The 27587-nt window shown below is 32.4% G+C and overlaps 4 protein-coding genes across 5 annotated transcripts in view; 3 read left to right on the top strand and 1 right to left on the bottom strand.

Annotated features, from left to right (window-relative positions):
- On the top strand, positions 1–3390 carry LOC119631590 (retinin-like). The gene is made up of 2 exons (XM_038023946.1): positions 1–30; positions 2663–3390. Exon 2 carries the CDS (start codon positions 2675–2677, stop codon positions 3047–3049), a length of 375 nt encoding a protein of 124 aa, XP_037879874.1. The 5' UTR covers positions 1–30; positions 2663–2674; the 3' UTR covers positions 3050–3390.
- A 1561-nt stretch (positions 3391–4951) lies between these two features.
- LOC119645329 lies at positions 4952–6309 on the bottom strand. Its single transcript, XM_038045473.1, has 2 exons — positions 5705–6309; positions 4952–5560 (listed from the first exon to the last, which is right to left on the bottom strand). Exons 1-2 carry the CDS (start codon positions 5711–5713, stop codon positions 5288–5290), a joined length of 282 nt encoding a protein of 93 aa, XP_037901401.1. The 5' UTR covers positions 5714–6309; the 3' UTR covers positions 4952–5287.
- A 24-nt stretch (positions 6310–6333) lies between these two features.
- The window catches only part of LOC119645327, a 40692-nt gene continuing 19438 nt past the window's right edge, over positions 6334–27587 (top strand). The window contains exon 1 of one of the 2 annotated variants that reach the window (XM_038045471.1): positions 6334–6651. In XM_038045471.1, coding sequence (XP_037901399.1) covers positions 6560–6651 — 92 coding nt within the window. In that variant the 5' untranslated portion in view covers positions 6334–6559. The remainder of the gene's footprint in view (positions 6652–27587) is intronic. The other variant, XM_038045470.1, reaches the window with a different exon arrangement.
- On the top strand, positions 15226–16218 carry LOC119645328. Its single transcript, XM_038045472.1, has 2 exons — positions 15226–15345; positions 15405–16218. Exons 1-2 carry the CDS (start codon positions 15334–15336, stop codon positions 16119–16121), a joined length of 729 nt encoding a protein of 242 aa, XP_037901400.1. The 5' UTR covers positions 15226–15333; the 3' UTR covers positions 16122–16218.

Here is a 27587-nt window from a genome sequence, read left to right on the forward strand (position 1 = left end):
GAATATGCAGCGTCTGCACGTTTAGTACTGGTAAGCCATTCATATGCATCAGTAGATTTCCTGCATCGCAAATCTGCTTTCGACAAATGTGCATTTTTTTAGATTTTTGTATGGAAATTTTAGCCCCTGACGAATTTGCCCATGCGGAGATATCTCGTCCAATAGATTCGAGAATGTTGATTGCTTTCGTGTTGTCTTTTTCCTTTGTAATAATGTATACATCGTCCGCATAGAGGCAATGCTAAAAAAATAAAAACATTATTTCAGTAGACAAGAAAATTAAATAACTTCAACAACTCAAAAAACATCGCGTCATTAAAATTGATTTTTTTTTCAACTAAGGAAGGATACGAAGAAAAAAAGCTGCATATTATTAAAAATTAATGTTTGGTAGGGTATACTTTGTCATTTAAGTGTTTTGACATATTCTGTGTAATTTTTTATTGTGTAGGAAACAGAAATCTTACTCCATTCTTCTTATAGTCTATTTTTCAGATCTTGGGCGGAAGAGATTGAGTGCTTTCGCACAGCTATTGTCCAATTCATCCCACATATTTTTGATAGGGTTGATGCCTGGTGATTGGGGAAGCGGGTGAAGCACTTTGAAGCACTTACATAAGAGCCATTTTTTGAAGTAAATGCAACTTGACTTGGGTTTGAGGCCGTTGTCTTCGTAGAATTTCAAGTCTGTCTGCAATTGCTTCCATACTTTCCCTCAATAGCCTTAATAAGAAAATTCTACCATATTATCGCGTTAATTCTGACCTATGTTGCGGTTATGTTGTGTGATGTGTACATGAGTATGTTGGACGTTGGGTACATTGTATAGCTATACCTAACATATTTAGAAATTTACACTTAGAATGCTGTTACATGTCTTTAATAGATCATTGCCAGACATCTTCTTCTTCTATTCAGCAAATCAATACACACAACGAAGTGCTGGGTATCGAAATTTTCGGACTAAATCGGTCATAATTTTTTGCTTGTCCTCTGTTTATTGCAACCGTTGCAAATACTTGCTTTTGAAAGCCCATAGAAACATAAGAATAAATGATCTGACCGAGGTATTAAATAGATTCTGCTATGGCCGTCTGTTGTGGTTTATTGGAAAACTTTACGTCATAAAATTCAAATAAAAAAATGTGAAGCCTTAGTTATTAGTTATCGATAAGGGCGCTATTGATGCGCAAACGCCCTTTATTAAAAATTTATTACCTACGAGCTATAACAAATATTGAGGTAAACCGTATGACAAGCATTTCCCACATTCTTATAAACAGTCATTCGAGAAACGCGGATAATTCGCCAACTGAGACCACTTACAATGAACAAAATTATTTTTAATTTTAACAGTCACAAAAAAGATAAACTTTTTTTTTTTTTTATTATAGTTTATTTAGACCAGAGATATAAAAGTAGAATGGGCACTAGCAACTAATATTATCGGTTCTTCTTCCTTCTTTTTTTTTTGTTTTTTTTTTTTGGATAGATTAGAGAGTTAGTTTAGCCGCTTTATTAATACCTAGTGTTCTCCAGGTATTTTCAAGATGTCCATAAGGTTAGATACTCTGAAAACTAATCGTTGAATATTAAAAAGATTGGTCACCAGGCTTGATACCCCATAAGGTTAGATACTTGGAAAACTAATCGTTGAATATTAAAAACGTTGGTCACAGGAGTAGATTTGTCTTGGATCCATTGATATGTTGCAATAGTAGTGCCCAAGTCGGATATTTGCAAATGTTTTGATCTTGATTTTCCCGAAGTGGAATGCGGTCACGATTAACATGCTCTGGTCATTAATTCAAAACATTTTCGTTAAACAAAGATTTCAAATAATAATAAAAAGTTTCTACAAACAGGAAAGAAGCAGCTTTAATCGATTCCGATGTACTTATCAGAAATATGTACACCTTATGTGCATTTCTGATATGTATTTTTATACGCTCGATGAGACCTTATTACCCACAATTGCGATTATAAAAAGAATTAGCTTTTTGCTTATACCTAGGGTATGTACATTCAATGCCAATCATATTCCATGTAAAATTAAAAAAAAAAAACAAAAAAATTAAATAATCAAACCTTACTTACCTTTTACATTAATCATTGTCGAGCAGATGGAAGGGAATAGCTTTTTCCGTCAAATGAACTGAATATTGGCTACAAAGAATTGTAAAAGAAATCATTATAAAGTAATTATTGTTTAAAAATATCACCGTACCTTTATGACCATTAATAACAAGCATAACGTTATAGTTGAAAAAAGTACACACATATATATTTTTTTTTTTTTTTTTATCATAACAGATTACGGATAATTCGGCTGCTTTTATTGAAATGAAGGTCAACCAGCCCAAAAGCACATAAGCAGTGATTATATGTATACACAAATATAGGGTTTTTTTTTTTTGTTAACACTCCTAACATATGCGTATGGCCTCTAAGTTTCAGTTACAAGAAAATTTGACTATAAAAACGTAGGCAATGTGACTGAGATGCATCAGTATATTCTGGAATTTCAAATAAATCAGGTTAAGGCACAAATCATACAACAAAATGTTTAAAACGGTAAACTATTTTAACATTTTTGGAAATTGAAATTTATTTTAAAATGATAGAAAAACAAAAAACAAAATAAAATTTCTTATATTTTCAGATTAAATTGTTAATGATCCTTGGCATTGCTTCTGTTAATGCCGGCCTTCTTGAAACTCATCATGTCGTCCACGAACCGGTTTTGACTAAAGTTGGATCAGTTGTTCAGAGTGTGCCTTCCGCCGTATCGCATCAAAGTTTTACCCGCATTCATAATCGAGCTGAAGTCTCTCATATAGTTGCTCCTGCAGTTCGGACTACGGTTCTTACATCGCCCAGCTTAGTTAACTCAGTAGAAACGGTACCCGTTGTCAAAACAATTGAGCATGTGGTGCCGGCCGTTAAAACTGTTGATATTGAACAACCTCATGCCACGCTACCAGTTGTCCATACTGCTCCATTTATTAAATCTCTTATTCCAGTAACTACTTACGCTCTCCACCATTAGGACACTTTTAAACGAAAAGTATTATATAATTTTGCATTTAATTTTTTTTTTTTTATTCTTAAAATATTAATAAAATTTTCATTGAAAAATTTAAATTGCATGCCTTTCAAGCATTGTTATAAGCGCTTTTGCGTTTTTTCACTTATCCCAGCAAAATAATGCAAAAATAGCGTAAGTAACAATTTTATATAGAAATAAGCAAAAATCTAGTAAAGTATCAGTAGTGTAGCCTAGGGTCTAAAGATATTCATACGGAAAGCTTGACAATTAGTTCGACATACAATTTTTGGGTCAGACTACTTGAAGACCATAAGTGATGTACATAGGCAAAATAGACATATAACAATACAAAGAACATTTTTTTAACTCTCCATAATACGCTTCAACGCCTTAATCCACAAGTTTCGAGTCCACTAGTAATAGCATAGTTAGACTGTCAGTTATTAATATTGTTACAATTATTATTATTATTATTATAAATTTAGGCAGAGAATAAATTCTAAGACTAAAGTCTTAAAGCACTAGCATCTAAGACTTTAGGCTTTCAGTAAATAATATATCGCTGATTGAGTAAAAATTTGGAAATATTAATAATCTTTGAGATTCATGTCTTGAAGCTGAACTTCAAAATGCAGAGAAAATTTTCGTATATCTTATCCTTTTGCGCACAAATTATTGTAGAAAATCTCAGCTTTAATAAAAATTATTATTTATTGACTTGGATAAGTAAAGAGAAAGCAGTGATCATTCACTTTTGGCAACAATGGAATGCCCCAAAAGAATGCAGACGGACAGACATGGCATCATCGATTCAGAATTTCACGCTAATCAAGAATATACATAATTCATAGGGTCTCTGAGGCTTCCTATTGGGCGTTGCAAACGCTACATATATTATGGGAAAAAACAAAGAGAGTATACCACCATCCTGCAGGGGTGAGCATAAAAATAATAGACTCGGAAAAGCGCTAAAGATTACTTGCCTACGAAAGGTTATGGCGACTGTTTTCTTGTAAGATAGAGCTGCCTTGGAGTTGTCCTATTTGATTGCCTTGAAACAGGGTAAACCAGTTAAAAAGAACTTGTTTCGCAAAGACATTGTACTGTAACTTACTTCGTAGCGGGGGCAAGTATTTGCGAATTCCGTTAAGAACTGCTTGACCTGCTGCCTTCTTATTCGTCTGATCCAGCTTCTTGTGACTTTCTTTCTTCCCTAGACTAAAAGTTGCATTTAAAGAGTGATCAATAGGAAGAAAAACGATTTTATTTTATTATATACCGTGAAGGGGTAATATTACAATACTACACTACTACTAATTAAAATCGAGTCATTTTTTAAAATTTATAAAATCAAAATTTAAACATTTTTTTAACGTTTGGCCTTAAGGCCAAAGTGGAAAATTTTTTAAAAGCCAAACGGAGACAATGCAGTTCTCGCAAAGCGCAAGTTTTTTTATTGCCCTTGAAAAATTACGTTAAACACAGTAAATGTTGTGATTGACTTTAAAGATTTGAAACTGCGCTTAGAATCGCTCGCTCGCAAGAGGGCGACGTTTTCAAGTTTCAATTTTGAAAATATATCTTTTTTTTTTTTTTTGTATCCAAACGGCATCACCTGCACCATATAATTAATTGGTTTAATGGCTTTTAACATTTGTGAAACGGCAAAATTGCGTTTAATATATCTTTCATCTTCACTTGTTACTTATACCTACCAAGTTAGTAGCTGTAGCAGTAGTACACTTAAAATACCTTTACCGAATCTCTTCCGATTACGTTCGGAATATTTATTGACTCTTTGGAATATTTAAAATTTCATTTATGATAACATTTTTATACCATTTCTGGATACTTAAGGAAATATTGAAGTTAATAAAACAAAAAAGAAACACGAAAAAGAAATCATCTTTTAATCGGGTTTTATTGCATTACACTTGACGACTATTCCTTTTACATGCGAAATCAAAGATAAGTTTTTTGCTTACGCACCAATGCAATTAACTTGTTTTACTGGCTGTAATTAGAAATAGCTTTCATATTGTACGTATATATAATTATATATATATATATATATGTTTAATAAATATGAAAAAAAAAAAAAAAAATTAACTTTTATTTACAAGAATACATTAAACCTCTTAAACTTAACAAACAAATGTTCATAGTTAAGCTTTCATAAGGCGAAGTGTATGGATATATTTAAATATACATTATTGCATATTATTCTAAAATCACACTCTATTGCGATTTATAAACCGGTCTTATGTCTAAGTATTCCAAACTCTCTTTAACTTTTTCAGTATGGTGAACAGTGTGATTGAGATTTAATGGCGCCACATAGCCCAGAGCGCGACCACGAGGTGAAATCACTAAGTGAGCATAAGACTGGGCAGAGCCTTGATATGATACAACAGATGGTGCAGCATCAATTGCCAAAACTTTTGTATCTGCTGGATGACCAAACACTAGCGAACACAATACAACGTAACACGACAATACAAGCAATGATTTCTATGACGATAATAGGCAGGCAGGTAGGCAGGTAGGCAGGCAGGCAAGCAGGCAGGCAGGCAGGCAGGCACAATTTCGTTATGTAAACAATAGTTTTTAATGATGATTGATTAGGAAGAATTTAAGGTGGAACACCTAACTTACAATTCTCATGTTGACGACTGTAAAGAGCTTAAAAGACTGACTAATAACCGCAGACTGACAAATAAAAAAAGTTTACGATACTCGAAAGTGAACTATTAACTGTATGACTTGATTGGCTTAAGAGTTGAACTGACTGTGATTTACTTTTTTTAACAGATTTTTTTTTTTAAGTTTCAAATAGAAGAAAAAATTTATAAAAGGTGTGTATATGTGTTTGTGTATGTTTATATGTATATGAGTATATGCACCATTGCAAAGATTTACGTAAAGTATTAATGCGGCTGAGCTGAGAAATTGAAAATAATAACAACAACAACAGTAACAACAACAACAGTAACAACAACAACAAATGAAAACAATAACAAATTATTAAAACATTATTTTCATAAGAAAAAAAAATTAAGTAGAAATAAGTCAAAAAGAAGTGAAGGTTGTAAGAAACACACAGACAATAAAATATACCTTAGAGCAGTGTTATTCAAAGTACTGCACCGTTAAAGAGATACCTACGCTTATGCTAGAATGTCTTGTAAAACATTTACTAAGCATCAAATTACTTACGTAGATTACTCGGCAATTTTTCGACAACGACAACAACAACAACAACAACAACAACAACAAAAACCATAGCCATGACGGATAAGGCGAATATAACTCACTCCTCCATTCGAATGAATACATAAGCGCGTGACTAGTGAATGGATTGTGACAATCGTTAATATAAGCTCTCGTAAACCCTTTCGCGATGCTGACGTAAGGCTTCATTTCTTTATTGTTCCTTTTCAGTGAGGAAAAAAGCTTTTGTGGATTTATTAGGTACGAATATGTCTCTCGTCCGGAATTCAAACTCTCCAAATGCTAGATGCTATGAATGAAATGGAAAACTTGACTTCTTCGAGAAATGAAGCTTTAAAATTATTTGTTTGGCCGAGAACAAGCCAAGGTAGGTAAGTAAAAAATTCAAACCTTAATCCTTAACAGTAATAAATGTTTTATATGAAAAGTGATTTCTATTCGTCTAATCTCGTTCCCCTGATTAAGATTTCTTTTCAACACTTAATCTTAATTTTATTGATTTATTTTTATTTTTATTTTTTTTTTTTGTTTAACTCATTCATTTTTCTTTATGATATTCGTCACAGACAAAGAAATGAATTTTTAGAATCTTACGCTTATCGAAAGCGTAGATGTATGAAAAATTGAAAGCACGCTTTGATTTTAGCCCGCGATCGTAAAAGATTGTGTATGACTGTGTTAGACGGCAAAGCATATTTTAGTAAAAGAAAATGAAATAAAAATATTTTATATTCGCCTTGAGTCGAATCTTTAGCATCACTACTACTATATGATGCCAGAACGTTTTATTCATTATGGATTTATTGATGAACGATACTAAGCATTAATTGAAATTTTAATATTAGTAGTAAAACGTATTCGTAATTTTTTTTATATTATTCTTACTTTTCATTTAATTATAGATATTCAGTAATTTGTTTGAATTTTGATCGATACATTTTTTGATCAATTACTTTAAACGCATATGCATTAGAAAATATTCAGTTGTACTTAGCTTTCGAAAGCAGGCAGTGTTTCTTTAAGAGCATCAGTGCTGACAGTTCGATGCATAGACAGATTGTTATAGCTAAATCGATCCAATGTCTAACGTTAAGCGAAAATTCACATGCACTTTAAAACGTGTTTGTTTACTGATATTTACTTCTAGGCGTTACAAGATGAATGACTAATTCATTTACTACCATTTCCTAGTGGTGGGTATAAGAAAAACTCGTAATATGTATGTAAGATTGAGTTATGAATAAACAGCAAATATGTAATATAGCAGACAGACGGAAATATCTTGCGTTTACATTTAAAAAAGCCACACAAGAGTACATTTCGGCTATACGTAGACTACAAAATTTGAAGATTAAATATAAATTAACTGCTTTGTGAATGGATGGATGGATGGATGGATGGATGGATGGATGGATATTCGTATAGCAAATTGTTTAATTATGCCGAAAATATGTGCTTATGGAAATGTTTCATTACGAAATGACATAATTCCATAGTGACATTTAGATTAAATATCAAAATCCAGACGGGCATGAAAACCGACACCGACACGATTTTCTAGTGTATATGAATAGTCAAATTATCGTTAAGAATAAAACTGAACTTATTTGTAAAAGTTATCTGCAAACAAAAAAAAAAAAAAATTAAATCAATTTTTAACATTTTCTACAACATATTAAAAGTTTTGCTTCCTATTGACATTTCGAAACCTGGGCGAAAAGCATTGTGGGTAGATAGATAGATAATAAGGTGCTTTGAGATTTTAAATAACAAAAAAAAAAAAAAAAAAATGTAGAAAATAATTGAATATCTGAAAGAGATTTTTCCCTGAAAATCCTCCTGCATGCGTCAAACGAATTCCTTCGAAGAAGTAACCGTGTTAGGTATTGATTTCTAACCAGTCTAATAATACGCTAACTTATTCTAACTGTATTCAGAAAGTAATGTTTATACTGTTCTAAAAGCTTTGTCAAGATAATCGTTGAATTGGTATGAGATCGAGAGTCGATTCGAAAGTAGGCAAAGCGGTACTTCGGTCAAAGAGTTAAAAAATGTCTAATGAAGTTTTTATAATAATAATTACGATTTCGGCTGAAGAATTACAAAATTGTCTTCGCCATCACATTCGGGCATGCTTTGGACAGATGCCATTAAATGGGATCTCCTCAAAAATAAAAAAAAAAAAACTTCAAGCAAAGCGAATGAAGAAAGCTATTTAAATATGGTAGGGGAGTTTTATAATCTTCGATTTATACAAATAATTAATAAAATGTACTGCAACAAAGAAACAACTATACAACAACAACTATAAAAAATCTTAACTTGAAACTTTCAAACACTTTATCAAAAAGTGATTTTTTAAAACGACCGACGCTCTAAATTTGCCTGACAGTAATGAAGCAAATTCTTCGGGTAAACAATCAAAATAAAAGTAAAACAGATAAGAAGGCCGGCGGTTAGATACCCTAAATCATTTCGCCTAGTATAGTAGTTCACTCGCTTTGATAATAATACACCAAAACTTGCGCATTATTTCCATGCATAGAGGCATAATTTTCATGAAAGCCAGCATCTTGAAGGATGCCAAAAACATCAATCACATGACGTCATTCAAATTTAGTAAACTTCATTTATTTGTTAAAAGTTTTCTTATATCTCACTTTCCGTCATACTAAAACTAAAAACATATACGGCCTTGCTTTCCTCTATATATACTAGGGTCTAAAAAATAGACCGACGTGAATTTTTTATTTTTTTTTTGCTTCCCAATTTTCACTATAAAATATGAAAAATTACACCTGATTCCTGATGGACATCTTATTTATAAGAAATTTTATATGGAATGGAGTCCAAGAAATAGACCTATATGGTACAAATTTGATTCACTTAATTTTTATGTCAAATTACTACGATCAATAAATTTTCATCATAAAACATTAACAATTAGGTCATTTTGGCATATAAGGTTTTCGCATTTCCCGAGAACCCTTATATGCTGCGATATCGAAAAAATAGTCCTACATGGTCCAAATTCGATAAGGTTGATTTCTTTGTCATATTACTATTATGAAGGTATTTTCACCATAAAATATTGAAAATCAGATTTCTTTTTTATCATATAAATAAACAGTTTTCGTGGGAACAGTTATATAAGGGAATTTAAAAAGTTAACCCAGCCCAACGAAATTTTTCATAACAATTTAGTACTATTAGTTAGCGACTTTTGTCGAAAATTTTTAAAAATTTCATTTATATGTCCATGTAATGACCGCTATATATGGAGAGTTGTCGAAAACGTGCACCGATCCAATCCATTTTCAATTGCGTTTGTCTTTGGGCGAAAGCATGCTAGTGTACCAGATTCTATTAAAATATCTGAAAAATTACGACGACCTTTCGATTAAACACAACGAAACATGGACAGACGGACAGACAAGCTTAGATATAATAAAAGGTGAGTCTATTTTAAGCTCTTCTAACTTAACTTTTACTCTGTTTCAGAGTTGTTTTGTAGGGTATAAATACATTCGAATTAATGAAAAAAACTTTGCTTTTTTTTTTATGAAAGTTTGCATAGTAAAACTAAAAAAAAAAAATAAAAAAGAGAAATATTCTTTTCAATCTTGTTCCATTTATTTTGTTTGCAAGTAGCAAAAGCACACCTTAAAGAGTAACTAAAACCTGCTGTACGCTGTCGGTGCGCGAGTTGCTACTGCAGTTTGGGAAGATAATAAAATGATATAAAACTTATTTCGATGTAGTAAATCTTAATAATAAAGCTAAAAGAGCTTTAGGATAAATAATATTTAAAATTTTTCTCAAGGCCATTACAGATTTCTTTCCCGAAGCTTTCAACATAATTTCATTCTCGTCCGGGATATTTGAAAAGTTTTTTCCAAACGATTAACAAAAATCACAATTGAAAATTCAAAAAAAAAAGCAACAACTTTTATTCGCATCTTTTGCTTTATCTCGCAAAGGTTAATGTAAAAAAAAATAAATAAATAAATGAAAGCAACAACGATAACATTATCGCAAAACCACAACATATCTAAACAAATGCTATTGAATGATGTGATTATCACTAGGATCGCTTTTTCTATACTAAACGTTTTATTTTGCTTTGTTAAATGCTTTTATCAAATTTCAAACTTCTCCCATAGGGTGAATCTTGTCGATCGTAATATCCTGTAGTCATTTTTTTTTTTTTTTTTTTTTTGGATGAGCGAAACTGCCTGATTTAAATAATTTATATAGAAATACATGTTCATCTCTTTATCTCAGGCTCAAAGACTAACGTGGCTAAATCGATTTAAAATTTTCAACTTATGCACAATGAATATACCATCCATACCATAGAACCATCGCTTACATGTAACGATATGAGAAAACTAATTTTTCAATTTGGAGATACAACAAAAAGGTGTATAGGGTGTCCAAAAGTTTACGCAAGATTTGAATTTCCCGGCATTAGTGCGGTAAAATGTTGGCAAACTCAAAAAAAAAAAAAAGAAGAAAAACAGCGATTGACAGCTGATAGCTTAGGGTTAGTAAAAATGGAGCATCACATGAGAGGAAAAATAATGAAAGTTTGGCGATCGCAGCTCGCAAATGTACCACAAAATACAGTCGAAATATTGATTTAAGTTATGTGATTTAACTGCATTGTTAAGGGACTATGCCAACAAGTCTGCACCCACCACCCGTACATTGACGGAGGAGATTCAACGCTGCATCTATGAAATTGAGTTATGGCTATGGAAAATTTCGGTTTGTGTCGGCAAAGCCCTGGTATCCATTTGCCCGATATACTATTCCACGCACACAACCTTATCCTATGTACATTATGATGTAAGAAAAAAATTAAAATTGAAAGAAATATAACTCGGTTTTCTATTTAGTTCAAATCTTGCATAGACTTCGGGTCACCATTTATACATTTTTTTGTACTTCCACTGCTTATATTTCCATTTGAGCTTATCTTCTAATAAGAACCTTCATCCTTTACATAGGTGAACATGAGTAGTTCTTTTCTTCGCTCTAAAATGTATAGAGGAAAGGAAAGTCTGGCATTATTGTGTTTTTGATCTGAATTTTTATATACGTTATATATATGGATAAAATTATTTTCTTACTTGGCTCAGGCATCTTCGCTTGTCTATTTAGGAACTATAATATCAATGGATGTTTAATTTATATTAAAATGATTGCAGATAAGCACTAGCCATAAAAGGTCAGCCACTTCGAATGTATATAGAGAACATTCATACAATATTCGATTTTATTTATGTATGTAATTTAATTATAGATTTATATTCAATTAAATTTATTACTTATTTCATTATATTATATATTGGCTACAAAAAATTGCCACTTAAAATATCATAAATAAAAGTTGGCGTTCCCTGGAATCTCACTGCATTTTAACCATTTTATAAATAATTCATTCTTAAGAAGGCATGCATTCAAATTATATAATGAGTATTTTGTTGATTTATGTAAATTGGAAAAGGTAGATACTTTAACTTTTCTACTTTAAGTTCCCTACGCAACAAAGGACTTTGCGTATAGACCTTTTTGGTGGTCAAAGCCAGGAGAGTTTTAGAGTTTATTATACGCTGGTCTAACGAAATATTATGTTGAGAACACCGTATAACGTTCCGTGTGGTCGCGTTCGCGTACCGGTGTTCTCCTGAATTAAGAGGAGCAGGAATATTTGGACGGAACAGATGATCTCCACTTCTAGGAATTTCAGTTGCGATCGACTCGCCCTTTTGACATCTGATGACTACATTTAGGAACATAAGATTAACCTGGTTGTCTCTTTCTCGAACACTTAATTTATTAATTGATTAATTATTGACCCCGTCGGTTTTCCTAGAAGGTATCAATTTGAATATTACGAATTATGCACCGGGAAAATGTCTTTACATAAAACTCGGCCAATGGTATTTGAGATATTCTACGATAATCTCTAATTTAGTCTCAATATCGAATTCGCTAAATAGCAGCAAAACATAATAATAGCTTTTCATCTTGAGCGCTTCATATGATTCACTAATTGAACTTGATCTGTATGCTGCACTCCTACCTTTGGACCCGTACCGGCTTCAGATTGTGTCTCTCTCTACTAAGTACTTGTTATTTTTCTCTTCTTCCTTTCTCCCACTTGTTCTGCATTTTTTTTCTTTCCATTTTCACCTTTATTTTTATACTTTATAAATGCTAAGCCATAGTGTTTAGCATAAGATTTACTTTCAAAAATCGACTTTTATTTTATTGAAGCTGCATTTTATGTGTCTTCAGTAAGTAGAATAAATTATAATAAAAAATAGTATAATACATTTTTCTTTTCCTACAAACAACCTCACACACACACACACACACACACACACACACACACATAAATCCACGCATATACACACCTCAGTGTAAATAATATATTATAAATGTAGTTAAATTTGTATACTTATATATGTGTTGTCAACTATTCTCAATTACAATGAATAAAAGTCATTCAAATGAAAAGTTTTCACTAATCAGGTGTACAGAGATTAAGAAAATCTGATTAAATTACAAAAATGTTAGACAGAATTTTTTCATGAATATTTTCACTTGATTTACTTGATTGAATATATATGTACGAGTGTTTTCTAACCTACGGACGATGATAACAATTATGGGATAAAGGGTAAAGAGAACACGTTTGGACACGAATGCAAGAATGTATATCGATTTTGAGAACATATCTTTTAATACACAGTCATGCATCTTTGTGTGCTTAACAAACGAAGAAAATGCTAAGAATAAATTCCAAAAATTTCCACATGAGATAATGAAGCCAAGCATTTAAGAAAAGTCTATTTGAGAGCTTCGTCTTGCATGAACAACACCCATTAGTATGAGTAAAAATGTATAGTTAGTTGTTAACTGCTGGAACTTGCGTACGTTACCGATACATGTTATGAAATGTAATCTCTGGAAATAAGTACATAAGTTTATAATAGATCAAGAGGAAAAATTCATGACATATTCTCAGCAAATACTTTTCCTTTGAAAAAACTTTATTATAACATATACTCACTCGTACATACTACGCTACCTCGACCGATAACATTTCGATACTTAAGACTTTCTCGAATTTCTGAACGGAAAATCGAATCGAGCGACTTTCGAGCGGGAGATCTTCTTCCAAGTCGCCCAAGCTTCGCATTTTATAGCGAATATATATCAAAACTTTCGAACCAAGCTCTCTCTCCATTTTTATGGAAACGTTAAAAGCGTGTAGGTGTAGGCTGACATTGTCATGATCAAAAACGGCGTCTTTCCTACTGATCAATTCTAGAAGGTTTACCTCTACGGCGCGCTTTAATCGCGTAAGAATCGCTGTAGAAGCTAAAGGACAAGCTCAATCTTTTGCTCAGATTACAGGACTACATAATGTACAATTCATCTCTAAACTGAGCTTTGTCCCTCTTTGTGCACATCCAACATATTTTACACGATGATCCCTTTTCCGCGCTATTGCCTAAGTTATCGATCTCTTCGTTTTGTACAAACAGAAATTCACAGCTGAAAATTCGGTCCAGTGAATTTATTATGGTGCGGGGTGCGTCCTTCATTCTTTTAGAAAATGTCAACAAGTTTTTCAACAATTGTGCGATCGGAACACGACATGTTTTCACAGTCGAAACGTCCAGGGTGGAAATGAGCATCTTGACCATAAACATCAGGAATTTTATCATAAGCTTGTTAAGACTAAATGGGTTACTTAATGTGATATTGTAAACTAGAACGCTTTCTTTCGAAATTTAATTCGTATTGAAAACACAATTACTTTTATGCGAATTACAAATGTTACCTAAATTATGCATGGACGGTATCGTCATTCATATACGCTACAGTATGGTCGCATGGAATAAGTATTACCAAACCTACGCGCTTCTAAAGCACTCTGTTAGGGTAAACCTGAAGAAATTTTTCCTAAATCTGGTTGGTAACAAGTTGCAAATTTGTAGATAGACAGACAGATAAAGAAAAAAAATTTATAGAGTTGTCTTCCTAACATTCTGTAATAATTATCAAAAGTGTCAGAGTATTAGGGTAGGACACGAACACTGGGATGGAACGAACAGTGGGATGGAAAGCTAAAATTTGACTCATACAGTTGTCTTCGGTGACAGACACAAGGCATATTAGCCATTAGTCAGGGAAACCAATAACTCGTTATGTAACTTGAAGGAGCAAACCTGATGGCTGCAATGGCAGTGTGACCAAAAAACCATAAGTATTTTTCATTTTAACTGAATCTACAGTAAAACAAACTAAAGCAATTTCACCTTCACCGACAAAACATTAAAGTCATTCTTATCGAAAATTCTTAGGATTTTCTAAGACATATTGATCTTTCACTATAGATGATAGCCTTGCATCACAAAAATATATGTAAACACGAATGAAATTCACGCCATAGACGACTTTTGAAGAGGCGATTTTTGAATGTGAAAACTGTCCAATACACTTTTCTCTTTGATTTACGAGATAGCTAGAGAGATGAATAAGAAGTCATTTAAAAGGAATGGGTTTGAAATGCCGACATCATCAACGTCCTCTTGAGAACGTATTATATATACTTGGTTCATTTGCTTACTCCATTTTAAGGTATTGTATAGTGAGTAATTAAATATTAATAAAGAAAATAATATAAAAAAATAAGTAAAATTTTCAAGCGTCTAGACGAACTGTATTAGATAACATAATGTAATAACATTCTTCCTGATTATAACTGATGCTAAAACGAAGCATTACAAAACAGTCATGAAAACCTCCAAAATCATATCATTTCATAAAATGTTAAATATCGGCCACAAGTTTTTCACTGAAATCAATACTCGTTCGTACGCATCAAAGTCAGCAAACTAGAACAACGTCTATTGCTATAAAAATCAGTTGTTGAATTCTAAACAGCATCAGTTCTCATCACTTGCGAACAAATAGCAAATCATTTTTTACTTTTTAAACGGTTGCGAAAAATTGTTATAAAATTTACAACAATGTTCAAACTGGTAACTAAAAGGAATATGTGTTTGGGTCCTTTTGATAAAAAGTAATCATTTCTTTGCAGTTCCTAATTGCATTGGCTTGGGTATGTATGAGTGAAGCTTTTGTACCGAGTCATCATTTTACGGCACCTGAGAATTCATACGGCAACGTTGCTGGTGATGGCAAAGCATCGCAAGGTGAACGTCTGCTTGCAAATCCGCTGACTCTATCTAACTCTTTATACGATGAAAACTCTGTACTATCTTCTGCCTCCTCTAATCTCAATGATAATGCCGGTGCCGGTCTAAGTGGCGGCGTGCGTCAACAGCAAACTGTATCGACACCGCAATCATTAACTCAATCTGGCGGCTTGTCACGTTCCTCGTATTTGGTTAGTTCTTCCGCTTCGGCTTCTGCAAGTTCTGGTGCCACTGGTGCTTCCAACTCCGCTTTACCGTCCGCGTCTAGAACTTCAGCGACCGTGCAGCATCGTTTCTTACCTCCTGAAACCGTGCCTTTATCTTTGCACGTTGCTTCACGTCCTGGTTTACGTACTGTTCTTGTACCCGAAACTTACACTGTACAACATCCTACAGTACATAAAGTTGGTGAAGTTGTTCAAGATATACCAACTGCCGTTTCCCATCAACGCCAAACTGTCGTGCATAAACATGCTCGTGTTGTCACCCCAGTAGTAGCTCCCGGTGTTCGCACTCTGACTTCTCATGTTGTCCGTGCCTACCATACACCTTTGGTATTTGGTTCTCAAAATCCTTCAGTTCATTACGGCAAACATTAAATTGATGCAGCCGTACTGCGCATGCACCCAAAATTTTGAATTGCATTTAATAAATTTTGTAATAGCAAAAAATAAAATTCTATCTTTAGTTGTTCTTTTTTTCTTTTCCCTCCACCCCCCCCATCCCCCCGCCCATGCCACTTCACCTCTTTCTTTTTCTTCTTATTAAAATTTCATAAAAATAAATTAACAAAAAATTGGTTTAAACAAATAAATTGGATAACATAATTTTAATTAAAGAAAAAACAATTTGTGTATTAATGATAGACCGATGTTGAACACATTTACATGCAAAAGATTGACTTATTTTCAGTCAACTGTCTACTACTTGCACTGATTTATCACAAAAAAAATAGAATAAAAATTAAATTTTTTTTTTTTTTGTTTTTTTTTGTTTTGAAAATCATTCGATTTTTCTTTAAATAAGATATTATATGGGTAGCGGTCACATCGGACGATCTTATTCAATTGACTTTCAATAATGTCCGCCCTTCGAAGAAAATATGTCAATTATGCTAAATGTCATAAAAAATATCGCCAAAAATTGAAAACTACAAGCTAAGCACAAGCATACAAGGACAAGGACATAAAGGACTGCCAAAGCTCAGTTTTTAATGCTTTCAAGAAAGCTAAAGGAACGGAAAGGATTAAAATAGAAGAACAATAGGCAATAGGTCTACAAGTAAATTCCCCCGGAACAAAGCGATGATATCGCCTTCAGGTTTGAATTATTTACTACCAGGAAGTGCTCTATAACAGGAGATGCTCATCACAAAAATTGTCATACGGCCATTGAGAATGAAAGCATAAGACAATAGATGACATAAATTAGATGATATTTAAAAGTTGAACACATCACAGTTAAGAGCATCTACGTAATACGCTCTGGTTTTAACAGCCGAGCAATAGTTTATTGTTACGACTGCTTGTTGCGTATAAGTTTATAGCCAATGTCTGAGAAAGAGAATGCAAGAGAAAGATAAAATGAAAAAAGGAATTTATGTATATGAAAATGAATAAACACTATTTCTAGTTAAAATGTCAGCAACAAGTAACTTTAACATTAAATAATAGTGTTCTAAAGGAATAATAACCGAATCGTTTCAGTTATTATTTTTGTTTTATTATTTGCTACTACTACTAATACTACAACGATTCTTTAAAGGTCTGAAAAAGTGTAAAAGTGAATAATAATTCTAAGAAATATCCATTTATATGGATATCTAATATAATATATTTTGTTTATATGTTTGCCTGGATTTTATATTGAAAATGTTTCAGTTATGAGTTTACTGACATTTCAAATCAATGGCAATGTGTCATGCACCTTGCATCCGTCCTAAATAGAAAACAAGAAAAAGAAGAAGAAAACTGTTTGCTAATAACCAAACTATTGTTTATATATATTGTCGTATAATTTATATACGGCGTAATAAGCGAAAATCTATTTTGCAGGAGTAAAAGGACAAATTATATAACATTTGCAATTATATGATATTAAAATACCTAAAGGAGGCAAGACATGCGTATGCAATGATTATTGTATTCAATATTGCATGAATGCGAAAGTCATAACTGCATTGATTATTTTTTTTTCGGTGAAACAAAAATTTTAATCACTAAATTTTAATGACATAGGTTACGAATACAACATTGTCTTAGATACGTATTGATAGATATTTGATGTTTGTAAAAATATTGATCAATCTTTCACTTGAAAAAGTCATTTATTATGGAAAATTGATATATAACGCATATATTAATCAAAGTAGCTTCCATTCATTCATTTTCCACAAAATTTCACAATACTTTTGGCAAAAGTAGTGGCAAGTGATATCATGTCCAAAGGACTTGTATCGATTTTTCAGCGATCCGCCCATCGACCCAGTTGCGCAGTTCTTCAACTTTGCGCATCCCAGTACCAGCCAAGCTATGCACTGCACTGATCAAGCGGTAATCGGGAAGGTGTCATATCTGGTGAGTACGCGTGACTTGGCAGAATTTCCCATTTGAGTTGCAGCAGTATATCCTGGACAACTCTTGCAATAAGTAGCCAAAAAAATGGCATTTTCAGTCAATTCGTGTCGCCACGTTGAACCCAAAACCGACAATTGGGATATGATCGCGCAGCAGCGTAACCGTAAGCCTCTGAGCGTGTTTCGCGTAGCAGATTTCTTCAAATAAACAACAATCGCAACGAATTTAGAAGAGGAAGAGCTTTCAACGCTCCATGTCGGTTAGTGTCGGCTGAGTACGCTGAATAAATCAAAAATATTGAATAGAAAATTGTTTAACATAGTGTAGAGGAGGGTCAAAACCGTAGAATTCAACCCTCATGTATACTAGTATTTCCCATTTCTTTATCATTTTTACCCACAGAAGTCGCTGATCATAATTTTTGCAAACGTCTAACATTTCGTTTCACTAGTAAAGAAAACAAATGCATTTATGTCGAATTCCCTATAAGTAATGGCACGCTTGGAAGAATGACCAAAATTACTATTTTAAGAAAAACTGAAATTGTCGTCGCATTCCTGTATTCCTTTTCTTTATTGTTTTCATTTACTTGTTCGCATATTCAGATTTATATCTCGTGTAATACGATACGACGATTGAATGTATTATACGAAGAAGGCCTGTACCTATTTGAGTCAACTGAAAGGAGTAATAGTGAAGAAAGATGAAAGCTTCATTTATATAAAATTCAAATTTAAATTCAAATTTTTTATTATGAAAAGCGAAGCGAAAGGATATCGAAAGAAAGAAAGAAGAAAGAAGTAAGAATTTAAGAAAAGGAAAATTGAAAGAAAGATGACAAAAAGGAAAAGAAACAGAAATATCAAAAGAAAGGCAAAGAAAGGCAATCGAATCTTTAACAGAGATTACATAAAGTAGTAGCAGAGATTTTAGGGAATAATATAGAATATGTGCGATCGATATTTGTGCAAAGTACATACAAAGAACTGGCATTTTAAATGCATAAATATTGAATCCGATCAGAAGATAGCACGTGAGAACGAGCTGGGAAACATGCATTTACCAGCACCTTTCAACAGCTTAACTGGGTGTGATTAAGAGAATTTTACTACAGAAACGAATTAATACACAATAGTCTTATCTCCATATGGTAAGTAGTAAATTACACTTTAGTTCCCATACAAGGGAACACTTTTAAACAAATGCAAGTATGTCGATATGGCTCTGATACGACGAAAACCAACTAATTGAAGCATATTTGAATGTAAGCCTCTAATCATGCTAATGGACGGCTTTTTTTAAATCTAAGGATCGCGGAATTCCTTACAGGATTGTTGCACAACAGCCAGACAATGGACTCAAGATGCAAAATAAACAAGCACAAGGGCACAAGAGCAATGAAGCACACTGTTTGATTGCGAAGATGTGCAAGTGCACTTAATGCGCCTACCAGCGAAAGGTCAACACCCAGAAACAAGCTTCGAAGACCCTTTAAAGCGCTACATATATTCTTAATCAATATCGAAGTCTAAATCTGATGATGAGCATGTCCATCTGTCCATCAATCCGAAAACATTATTTTGGTCTGGCTGTAAAAGTTAATATATCGGTTTCATATTTTAAAAAAATCATTGGCCATTTTTGCCAGCAGATGACTATTGAAAATGGGCAAAATCGATTAAAAGACACGCCTGCAGTACAAGATAAACTAAGAACACATTTGTTTTCAAAAGCAAAAAAAAATAAACAAAAATAAATGGATTTTCATATGATTGATTACACTAGATAAACTACTACAACAAATACAATGATAAAAATTTACATATATACACATATAAATAATAAGTATTTTATTATTTAAAAAAATAAAAATCCGACACGCCCCTCCAACATGATAGAGCATTGAAATTAAATTTTTTTATATTTATTTTTTTTTTTTTTTGTTATTAAGCAATGATTTTAAAACAAAGAATTCGCACTTTTACGTATAGTGGAAAAAATGTTTCTCAAGCATTAGAAGAAGGATAAAAGTCCTTTCACTGCTAAGTAAGAAATCCAAAGCACAATCCAAATCGGCACAGGTTCTCAAAATAAACGACGGCAGCAAATCCGATACGAAAAATTTAGGCGTAGAATTACTTCAGCTTTAAAGAAATTTCAATATTAGTAGGAATGTGAAAAGCGGCGGTAATATAAGGGTAGCTTAGCTAGAAACTGCGATCGTACTGTACGTAGAAGATGATAAGGAACCAAATTGCAAAAAAACAAAAGTGCAAGGTCAGTCAGTATAATCGAGACGTGAAGTTGTTGAAGAGTCCTTTCTCCTTCTTTCGGATGTAATCAAGTTATAACCGTGCTCAGTATTGTTTATTGTATAAATATTTATGGATGTATTAGTATACCCTACATCGCTTGTCGTGTACATATAAAGTATATTAAGTTAGTGCAATCGTATGTAGCACGTAGAATGGCTTAATATGGATGCACCTTTCGTTATACCGATCGTTTCAGAAACATAATTTTAATTGATATAAGCCTGTCCGTCCGTCTGATGTCTGTCCATGTAATATTGTGTTCAAGCTATAGGGCGCAATTTTTGAAATATTTCGATGAAATTTAGTACAGGACGAATGCTATTGAAAATAGTTCGAATCGGTGAGCTTTTTCGACCACTCCCCATATAATGCCCGATTCTGAAAAGTAATTATATAGAAAAAAAAATGCAATTTTCAAAATTTCTCAGCAAAAGTGGTTGTACCGGCTGGGGCAGTTTTTGAACCCCTTTATATAGAAACGAGATATAATTTTTATGTTCTGTAATAAAAATACGAACTGTGTTAGGCAATGTGGTGTAGGGTATTTAATGGCCAGCCTTACCCGACTACATGTTCTTATCTATTCTTCCTGTGTAACTGTGTCGCAAAAATTAGACAGTTGCAGACAGCTGCATACTTGCCTATGACAATAAAATGGTTAATAAGGACTGCCTCCTAACTTTTCAACACCGTACATCTCGAAAGACGCCTTAAATGAGTTAGCAACGAAAAGCAAGAAGAAATTTGATGATATACATATATATATGCATTGTACATAGATTTATAGAAAGGTGGCTATTGAAAGCGCTTCGACAACTGCACTAAGCATTCGTCGTGTTAGCTTATTAATAAAAAAGCTTGTATGATAATTAGCAAAGCTCTTATGAAAGTTATTAATAAAATCAAAAATATTGGTTATGAAAAAAGCAATTTTTTGCTTTTGTTTAAAAAGTCTCTCGTCGAATTGATAATGTGCTTACGTAGTATAGTTATAAAGCACAAGCAATACTCGTTGCATCAGAAGGTACGATTTCAAGTTGTTCTGTGACCATTAAATATTAAATATATATATATATATATATATATATATATTTTTTTTTTTTTTTAATTAAACAATTACGTACATAATTTACAATCTGCGCAAAGAGATAACAAGCACGACGATGAGAAAAATAACAGAAATTATTGTTCACAACAATATAGATACGAAATTTAAATAAATAAAAAGAAGCTATTGAAGCTACGGATAATCCATTAAAATAATATAAAGAACAAAACTAAATTAATAATCTAAAGAAATAAGAGAATCCAGTATATGGTGTCTTTTCAATCTTTTCGCATTTCATTGAAATCATCCAGCGAAGATATCGCCAGGAGCGTTGCTTGATTACTCAGATTCAGACAAGATAGTTTTTAGGAGATGCGTTGAAAATGCAGGTCATCATGAGTAGTTTGTTTCGTTTCAGATTGACACTTTTGAAATATTTCAATATTAAACTGAGATTAAGTTGAAATTCTGGTCAAATTTGTCAATAGATGCTTCTAGCTTTAAAGTCAAGTTGTTAACGTTTAGCTTTGATATATCACTAAGTAAGCCAAGATATTTTATACATTTGTGGGAAGGGATACTATTATTCAAAATTATTCAAAAATAATCAAGGACAAGAACCGTTATTCAACGCTAACGTTAACGGTATTTGGTCGAGATGAATTGGTAGTTTGTAGGAAAGATTCATGGAATGAATCAATGAAAATAGAATTGCTCTATCATCAGTATACGTCGCAGTCAGCGATCGAAAAATCTGAAGCGAAAATTGCATAAAATATTGGCCCTAAAAATCTTTCCTGGAGAATTCCCCCTTTAATGATTTATATATATAGAATCTAACATTTTCACCTTTACGTCAGTTCTGCAAAGAGGATTCAAGTAACAAATGCGTGGGAGTTGAAAAGAATTTTTTGAATTTGGAAAGTAGTCCATCAAGCTTTTTCCAAATCATTCATAGTCGAAATAGTGTGGTAGGAAGTCGGCCATAATAATAACTGGCTCAAGGATTGGACATTGGGCATGTTGGCTTAAATGTATTGTATTTGAGGGAAATCGCTTTGGCCTAATAAATAGATGTAAGAAAAGATATAATAAAATTGATTTTGTTTTTTAATCATAATTTGTACTTTCAATGACTTGTTTAAGGTAAGAAACAACAACATAGCTCGATGGTACCATGTTTATTCCTGAAATCAAATTGATGGTCAATTATGGCTCTAGAACTAAGAGTAATCTTCGCAGATATATTTTCTCAATTATTAAAAACTAATTGATCGGGACGCTTACAACATTTTCTGGTTGATAAAATTTGAAAAAATCTAATCGCTGACATATGCATGTGTGTACAATGTCTAAGGAATCAATGAATTGCATTTTTCCAAAATCAACGCACATTAAAATGCAATTAATTTTCTTTGATTCCTATTGATTCTATTTTAAAATTATTGTAAAATTCTCAAGTGACTTTTCTCTAAAAATACTCTCGAAAGGTTGGCGTACGAGTATACTCACAATATCATATACATTTTATAATAAGCAACAAGCAACATGAAAATGCACTTAAGGGCTTTTGTGACAGCGCGTTATATATCCATTACTTCAGTTTTTAACATCTTTTCGTATGCGTATCGCAATGTCAATGCCGTGACCGTTAAAAATTTATGCATTTTCAATTTTTTTTTTTTTTTTTTTTTTTGTTGTTGCGAAATTCATTGAACCTAATGGTCTTCGAAAGTTACCTTTAAGAATGTTTTGCTTGCTTTTACAAAGAAGACGGCACGATTTATCGAAATGCCAGCAAAGTGATACAAGTACCTGTAGAGATAGTCTATTTGCTTAGGCATAAAAACCCGATTAGAATTAAATAAAAAATTAATAAAAAATTTTTATATTCGCCTTACGGCGAATTTTGGATACCCATTGTCTGAAGCGAATATACATTTTTTTTTGCCCATATTTTTTTTTAATTGTTCGATTTGGCTTTTGGGCTCAATAGTTCTTGGCAGTTCTTCAACATTTTACCATACCATACTTCTAGATACAATAGATCAAAGCAATTTTTAGATTTTCCAAACTCTCTCATTCTATTCCCATTTTTGCACCGTTGAGAGACAAAGAATTGCGAATAGCAATGATTTAAAACGATTTTATGTATTATCGTACATAAGCAAAATGATAAAACCAACCAACCATCTGGCTAAGATTATAAACGTAAGTAAAGTACATTTCCTCAAAGTTGTGAAAGACACCGATTCGATTTTTTTGAAAGTTACTCCATTCTATTCTATTTTCTTTTTTTTTTTTTTTATTTACATATAAATAATGTAATCTAGTTTTCGTACTTAAAGACTTCCTTTGTCTGGAATTTCCATTTACGATCTTCAAATTGTGTATATCTATGTTTTCTTTTGGAATCAGAAGTATATGATTTCCTATGACTTTCAAAATTGTTCACTTTCAAAAACAATTTTGGCATAAACAATTTGACACAGAGGTCAATATTGAGCGTCCAACTCATTCGTATGAGAATTTCATGTTATTGATGCAAGATTTCTTGACGAAATCGTAAAAAACTTTTCCGTAAAATATGACCTCTAGTGAAGCGAAATCAGCAACTATATAGGGAAGATATAAAATACGGAAATCTTAAAAGTTTAATTGATCACCTATGCCTTCAATACGAATCTTAGCCAATCAATACTAGATCAATGCCAACTTTATAATTTTTCCTACCACTCAGGAAACTAACCATATCTTTAGCTTTCATTTCTAAGCATTCTCTTATAATACGGAATGAAAATAAAATAATAACATTAACATATTGATCAAATTACTTTAAAAACCCCTTTAGGCATTCAAGTGTTAAATAAGAACAAGACAAGAAGAACAGTGCAAAAAAAGAAAAAAAAAAAAGAAATCAAACAAACCATCACAATTTCTTTTAGGAAAACTAGTTTTTAAGATTTTAGGATTTTATAGAAAACAAAAAAAAAAAAACAAAGAAAACCGAACCAAACGAAAAAAACTATAAATAGCTAACTGATGCTGGAAACTGTTCACATAACGTATAGTGAACGAGAAAGGATTAACCATTATGCTAAAAATTGTAAGTAAAATATGAAAAGAAGATTTAAATTAAAAATAATTTTAAATTTTAAACCAATTTTCCAGATAATCTGTTTGATTTTGTTGACTGTGGTAGAGGTATCACGAAATGGGATTTTCGCTGTTGCTATAACCACGCCATTATTAGCTAAATTGCAACCGCAACCCAGCTTGGCACCGGCCGATACGGAACACGCTGGCTATGTGGAGGCTTTAACACCCATCTTACATACAACACCATTAATAACAACCGCAGCTTTGTTTCCAGCTGCCGTAACCACCGTACAACATTTACCGTATGTTTATCCCGGAAAATATGTAAGTGCTCTTGAGTTTACTTTCCATTGTTATCTAAACCGTAGTTATATGTAACAAAAAAAAAAAAAACACAAAACTTTTTCTTTTCATACCCACCCCTTCCAGTTAGCATATGCCGTTCCCAACGAAGTTTCACATTATCATATTAGTTATTAGAAAAATAACAGAAGCCTAAAAGTAAGCTATGAAAAATTCAAAAGTTTAAAAATGAATTGTGATGAAATGAAAAACAAAAAAAAAAAACATTATTATTACACTTTCTCTTTAATATAATAAAATTTCATTACACAAAAGCCAGTTAATGGCGGAAAATATTCTCCTGCTGATTGCGTTTTATTTTAGCGAATAATGAAAATATAAGAAGTGTCGATCTTGAAGAGATATATACACGTTATTGTCAAACACTGTAAAGCCAGAGACCTTGCTGACGTTTTTTAAAATTTCCATTGCAAGCCGAGTACTTTTTTTTTCTTTTTTTTTTTCTTATTAAATAAACATTTAGTGCTGCTAGCATTGCTGCTTATAAGTAAAATTTTATTTAATAATGCTCCATGTAGTTATAGCAGCAGTAATAATAATGTCAACAATCTTAACAGTGGTTGCAGAACGTAAAGCATTAGTTTCACAGGATGAAAGAAATATATTTTCGCTATTTTTGATACCCTACACTACCAGTGGTACAAGGGTATATTCAGTTTGCGCGGATGTATTCAACGCCAACGAATTCTTGTGATAAATCTACCTTTTATTATACCGATCAATTCAGAATCACTCTATAATTCAAGCTTGTTTACTGAATCTCTGATCTAAGCTTGATTTCTCGTGTTCAACCTGCACGCCGTAATTCTTAAGATATTTCAATGGTAATTTGATGCACTGACGTATTTTGACCCAAGGTCCGATATTATTGAAAATATTTCGTAACGAACCACATTTCCCACCACTTTCGGTGCATCGCCTCATTTTGAAAAGTAGCTTTATGAACAATTGCAAGCTAATGCAGGGCATTTTATAGTGAGTCTGGGCCCAAATAATCAAAAAATTGTCAAGCATATAAAAGAATAATATTTATACTACTATTTTATGAAATTGTTATTTAAAAGATTTGAAAATCCGATCGTTGAGATATGGTTGTCAATTACCCCAATTAGAATAGCGACAGATGGAAGGATAAAATATTTTGTTAGTAGTTTGAAACTTGGGTTTCTGACAGGCTTGTACGCATAGAGTGCACGTGTCACTAAAATCTACACCATATATTACCTTGTAAAATAAGTAGGGATCAAAGAAAAACTACCTTCACAATCATGAGTGAATGCTATTTAGAAGAAATACGCAAAAGTATCTATGAAATCGGTGCTCCCTTTTCGGAGCACTCTTGTCAAAAACATAGTTAAGAGAATATAAGAAAAAAAAAGGGGGTTAAACATTTGAAATGCTAGCCATTCGAACTGTCTCTCTTAGAAATTTACTACGATCGACATGAAATTTTGAGAAACTATTCCTGACCTGTTAAACGAGTAGCTAAAAAATAAAAAAAAAAAGTGGATTTTGTGAACGAATTTCAGAACCAACATAATCCCATAATGAATCGACAAACCATGCTAACAGCAGAAATAAAAATAATAGCAATAGCAATAGGAGCTATAGTATTAATGGTAGCAACTATAATAACATCAAATATGCTAGTAGATGTTATTCATTATGGTAACTGATAACTTGACAGGTTACAATGTAGCATTACTAATAGTGAGGGGCAATAGTTTGAGCGTGAGAGTTACTGGTTGCTGTTTAAAACGCATCGATAGAAAAAGATTTTATTAAAAAGGTCACTTCCGCAACTACAGTCAAGTTGTGTTCATTAATGTCGTGACCTTTTCACACAATTATGAATTCGTTAAGGAAGCCATTCGGTACGAGCTAAATACTGAGAACAAAACTGAAAATAATGTTTACATATATATATTATCTGTCGAAAGAGACACTTTAGCCGCAACCATCAGGGAAAGAGTATTTTACAGAAATTTAACTATATAGTAAACTATATAGTAAATTCAATCCAACTTGGCTTTGTTTATGAATGCATTGCTGAACATAACCTATAATTGGCTAAATATGTTTTTGAAAAACTATTTCAAATCACTTTTAGGTAACCTTAAGTACCTTTTAAGTTATCAGAAATTCGTTGTGCATTGAATAGAATCCATTTTGATATGTTCATTCCATCCATAATTGTGGCTGCCATGAAACGGCGAATAATCAGTGACAGTCTATTAATTACGTTGTTATGAATAGTAATTGGATGCGATTATTTAACGCAACAGGACAAATTTTTCATACAAAAGCCAATTATATTCAAATTTAAATAAATATTCTATGCATAATTATATAAAGTTTCTTATATGAACGTACATGATTATACACATTTCACATTTCTATATTGGACGTCCTAGTTATCCGACACAGCATCCTGCAATTGCACTGTTTTTTTTTAGCTTAGTTAATAAATAATAAACATATTCCCGTTCCCATTTTAAATAAGATATAAATAATTCTTTTATTCATTTTAAAAGCGAAATTCCGAAAAAAAATTTACAAAATTTTTCTTTATCATACAAAAATCCAACTTCACATTCACATTCTGAGAGCTATGGAGCTAAACAATATGTAAACACAATTCAGATTTAATTTGGGTAACAATAT

The sequence above is a fragment of the Glossina fuscipes genome, unplaced genomic scaffold, assembly GCF_014805625.2.
Source record: "Glossina fuscipes isolate IAEA_lab_2018 unplaced genomic scaffold, Yale_Gfus_2 1, whole genome shotgun sequence".
Lineage (NCBI taxonomy): Eukaryota > Metazoa > Arthropoda > Insecta > Diptera > Glossinidae > Glossina > Glossina fuscipes.

Bases quoted from the DNA above. Each gene is read 5' to 3' on its own strand.
- LOC119631590 (XM_038023946.1), top strand. From the start codon at position 2,675: ATGATCCTTGGCATTGCTTCTGTTAATGCCGGCCTTCTTGAAACTCAT.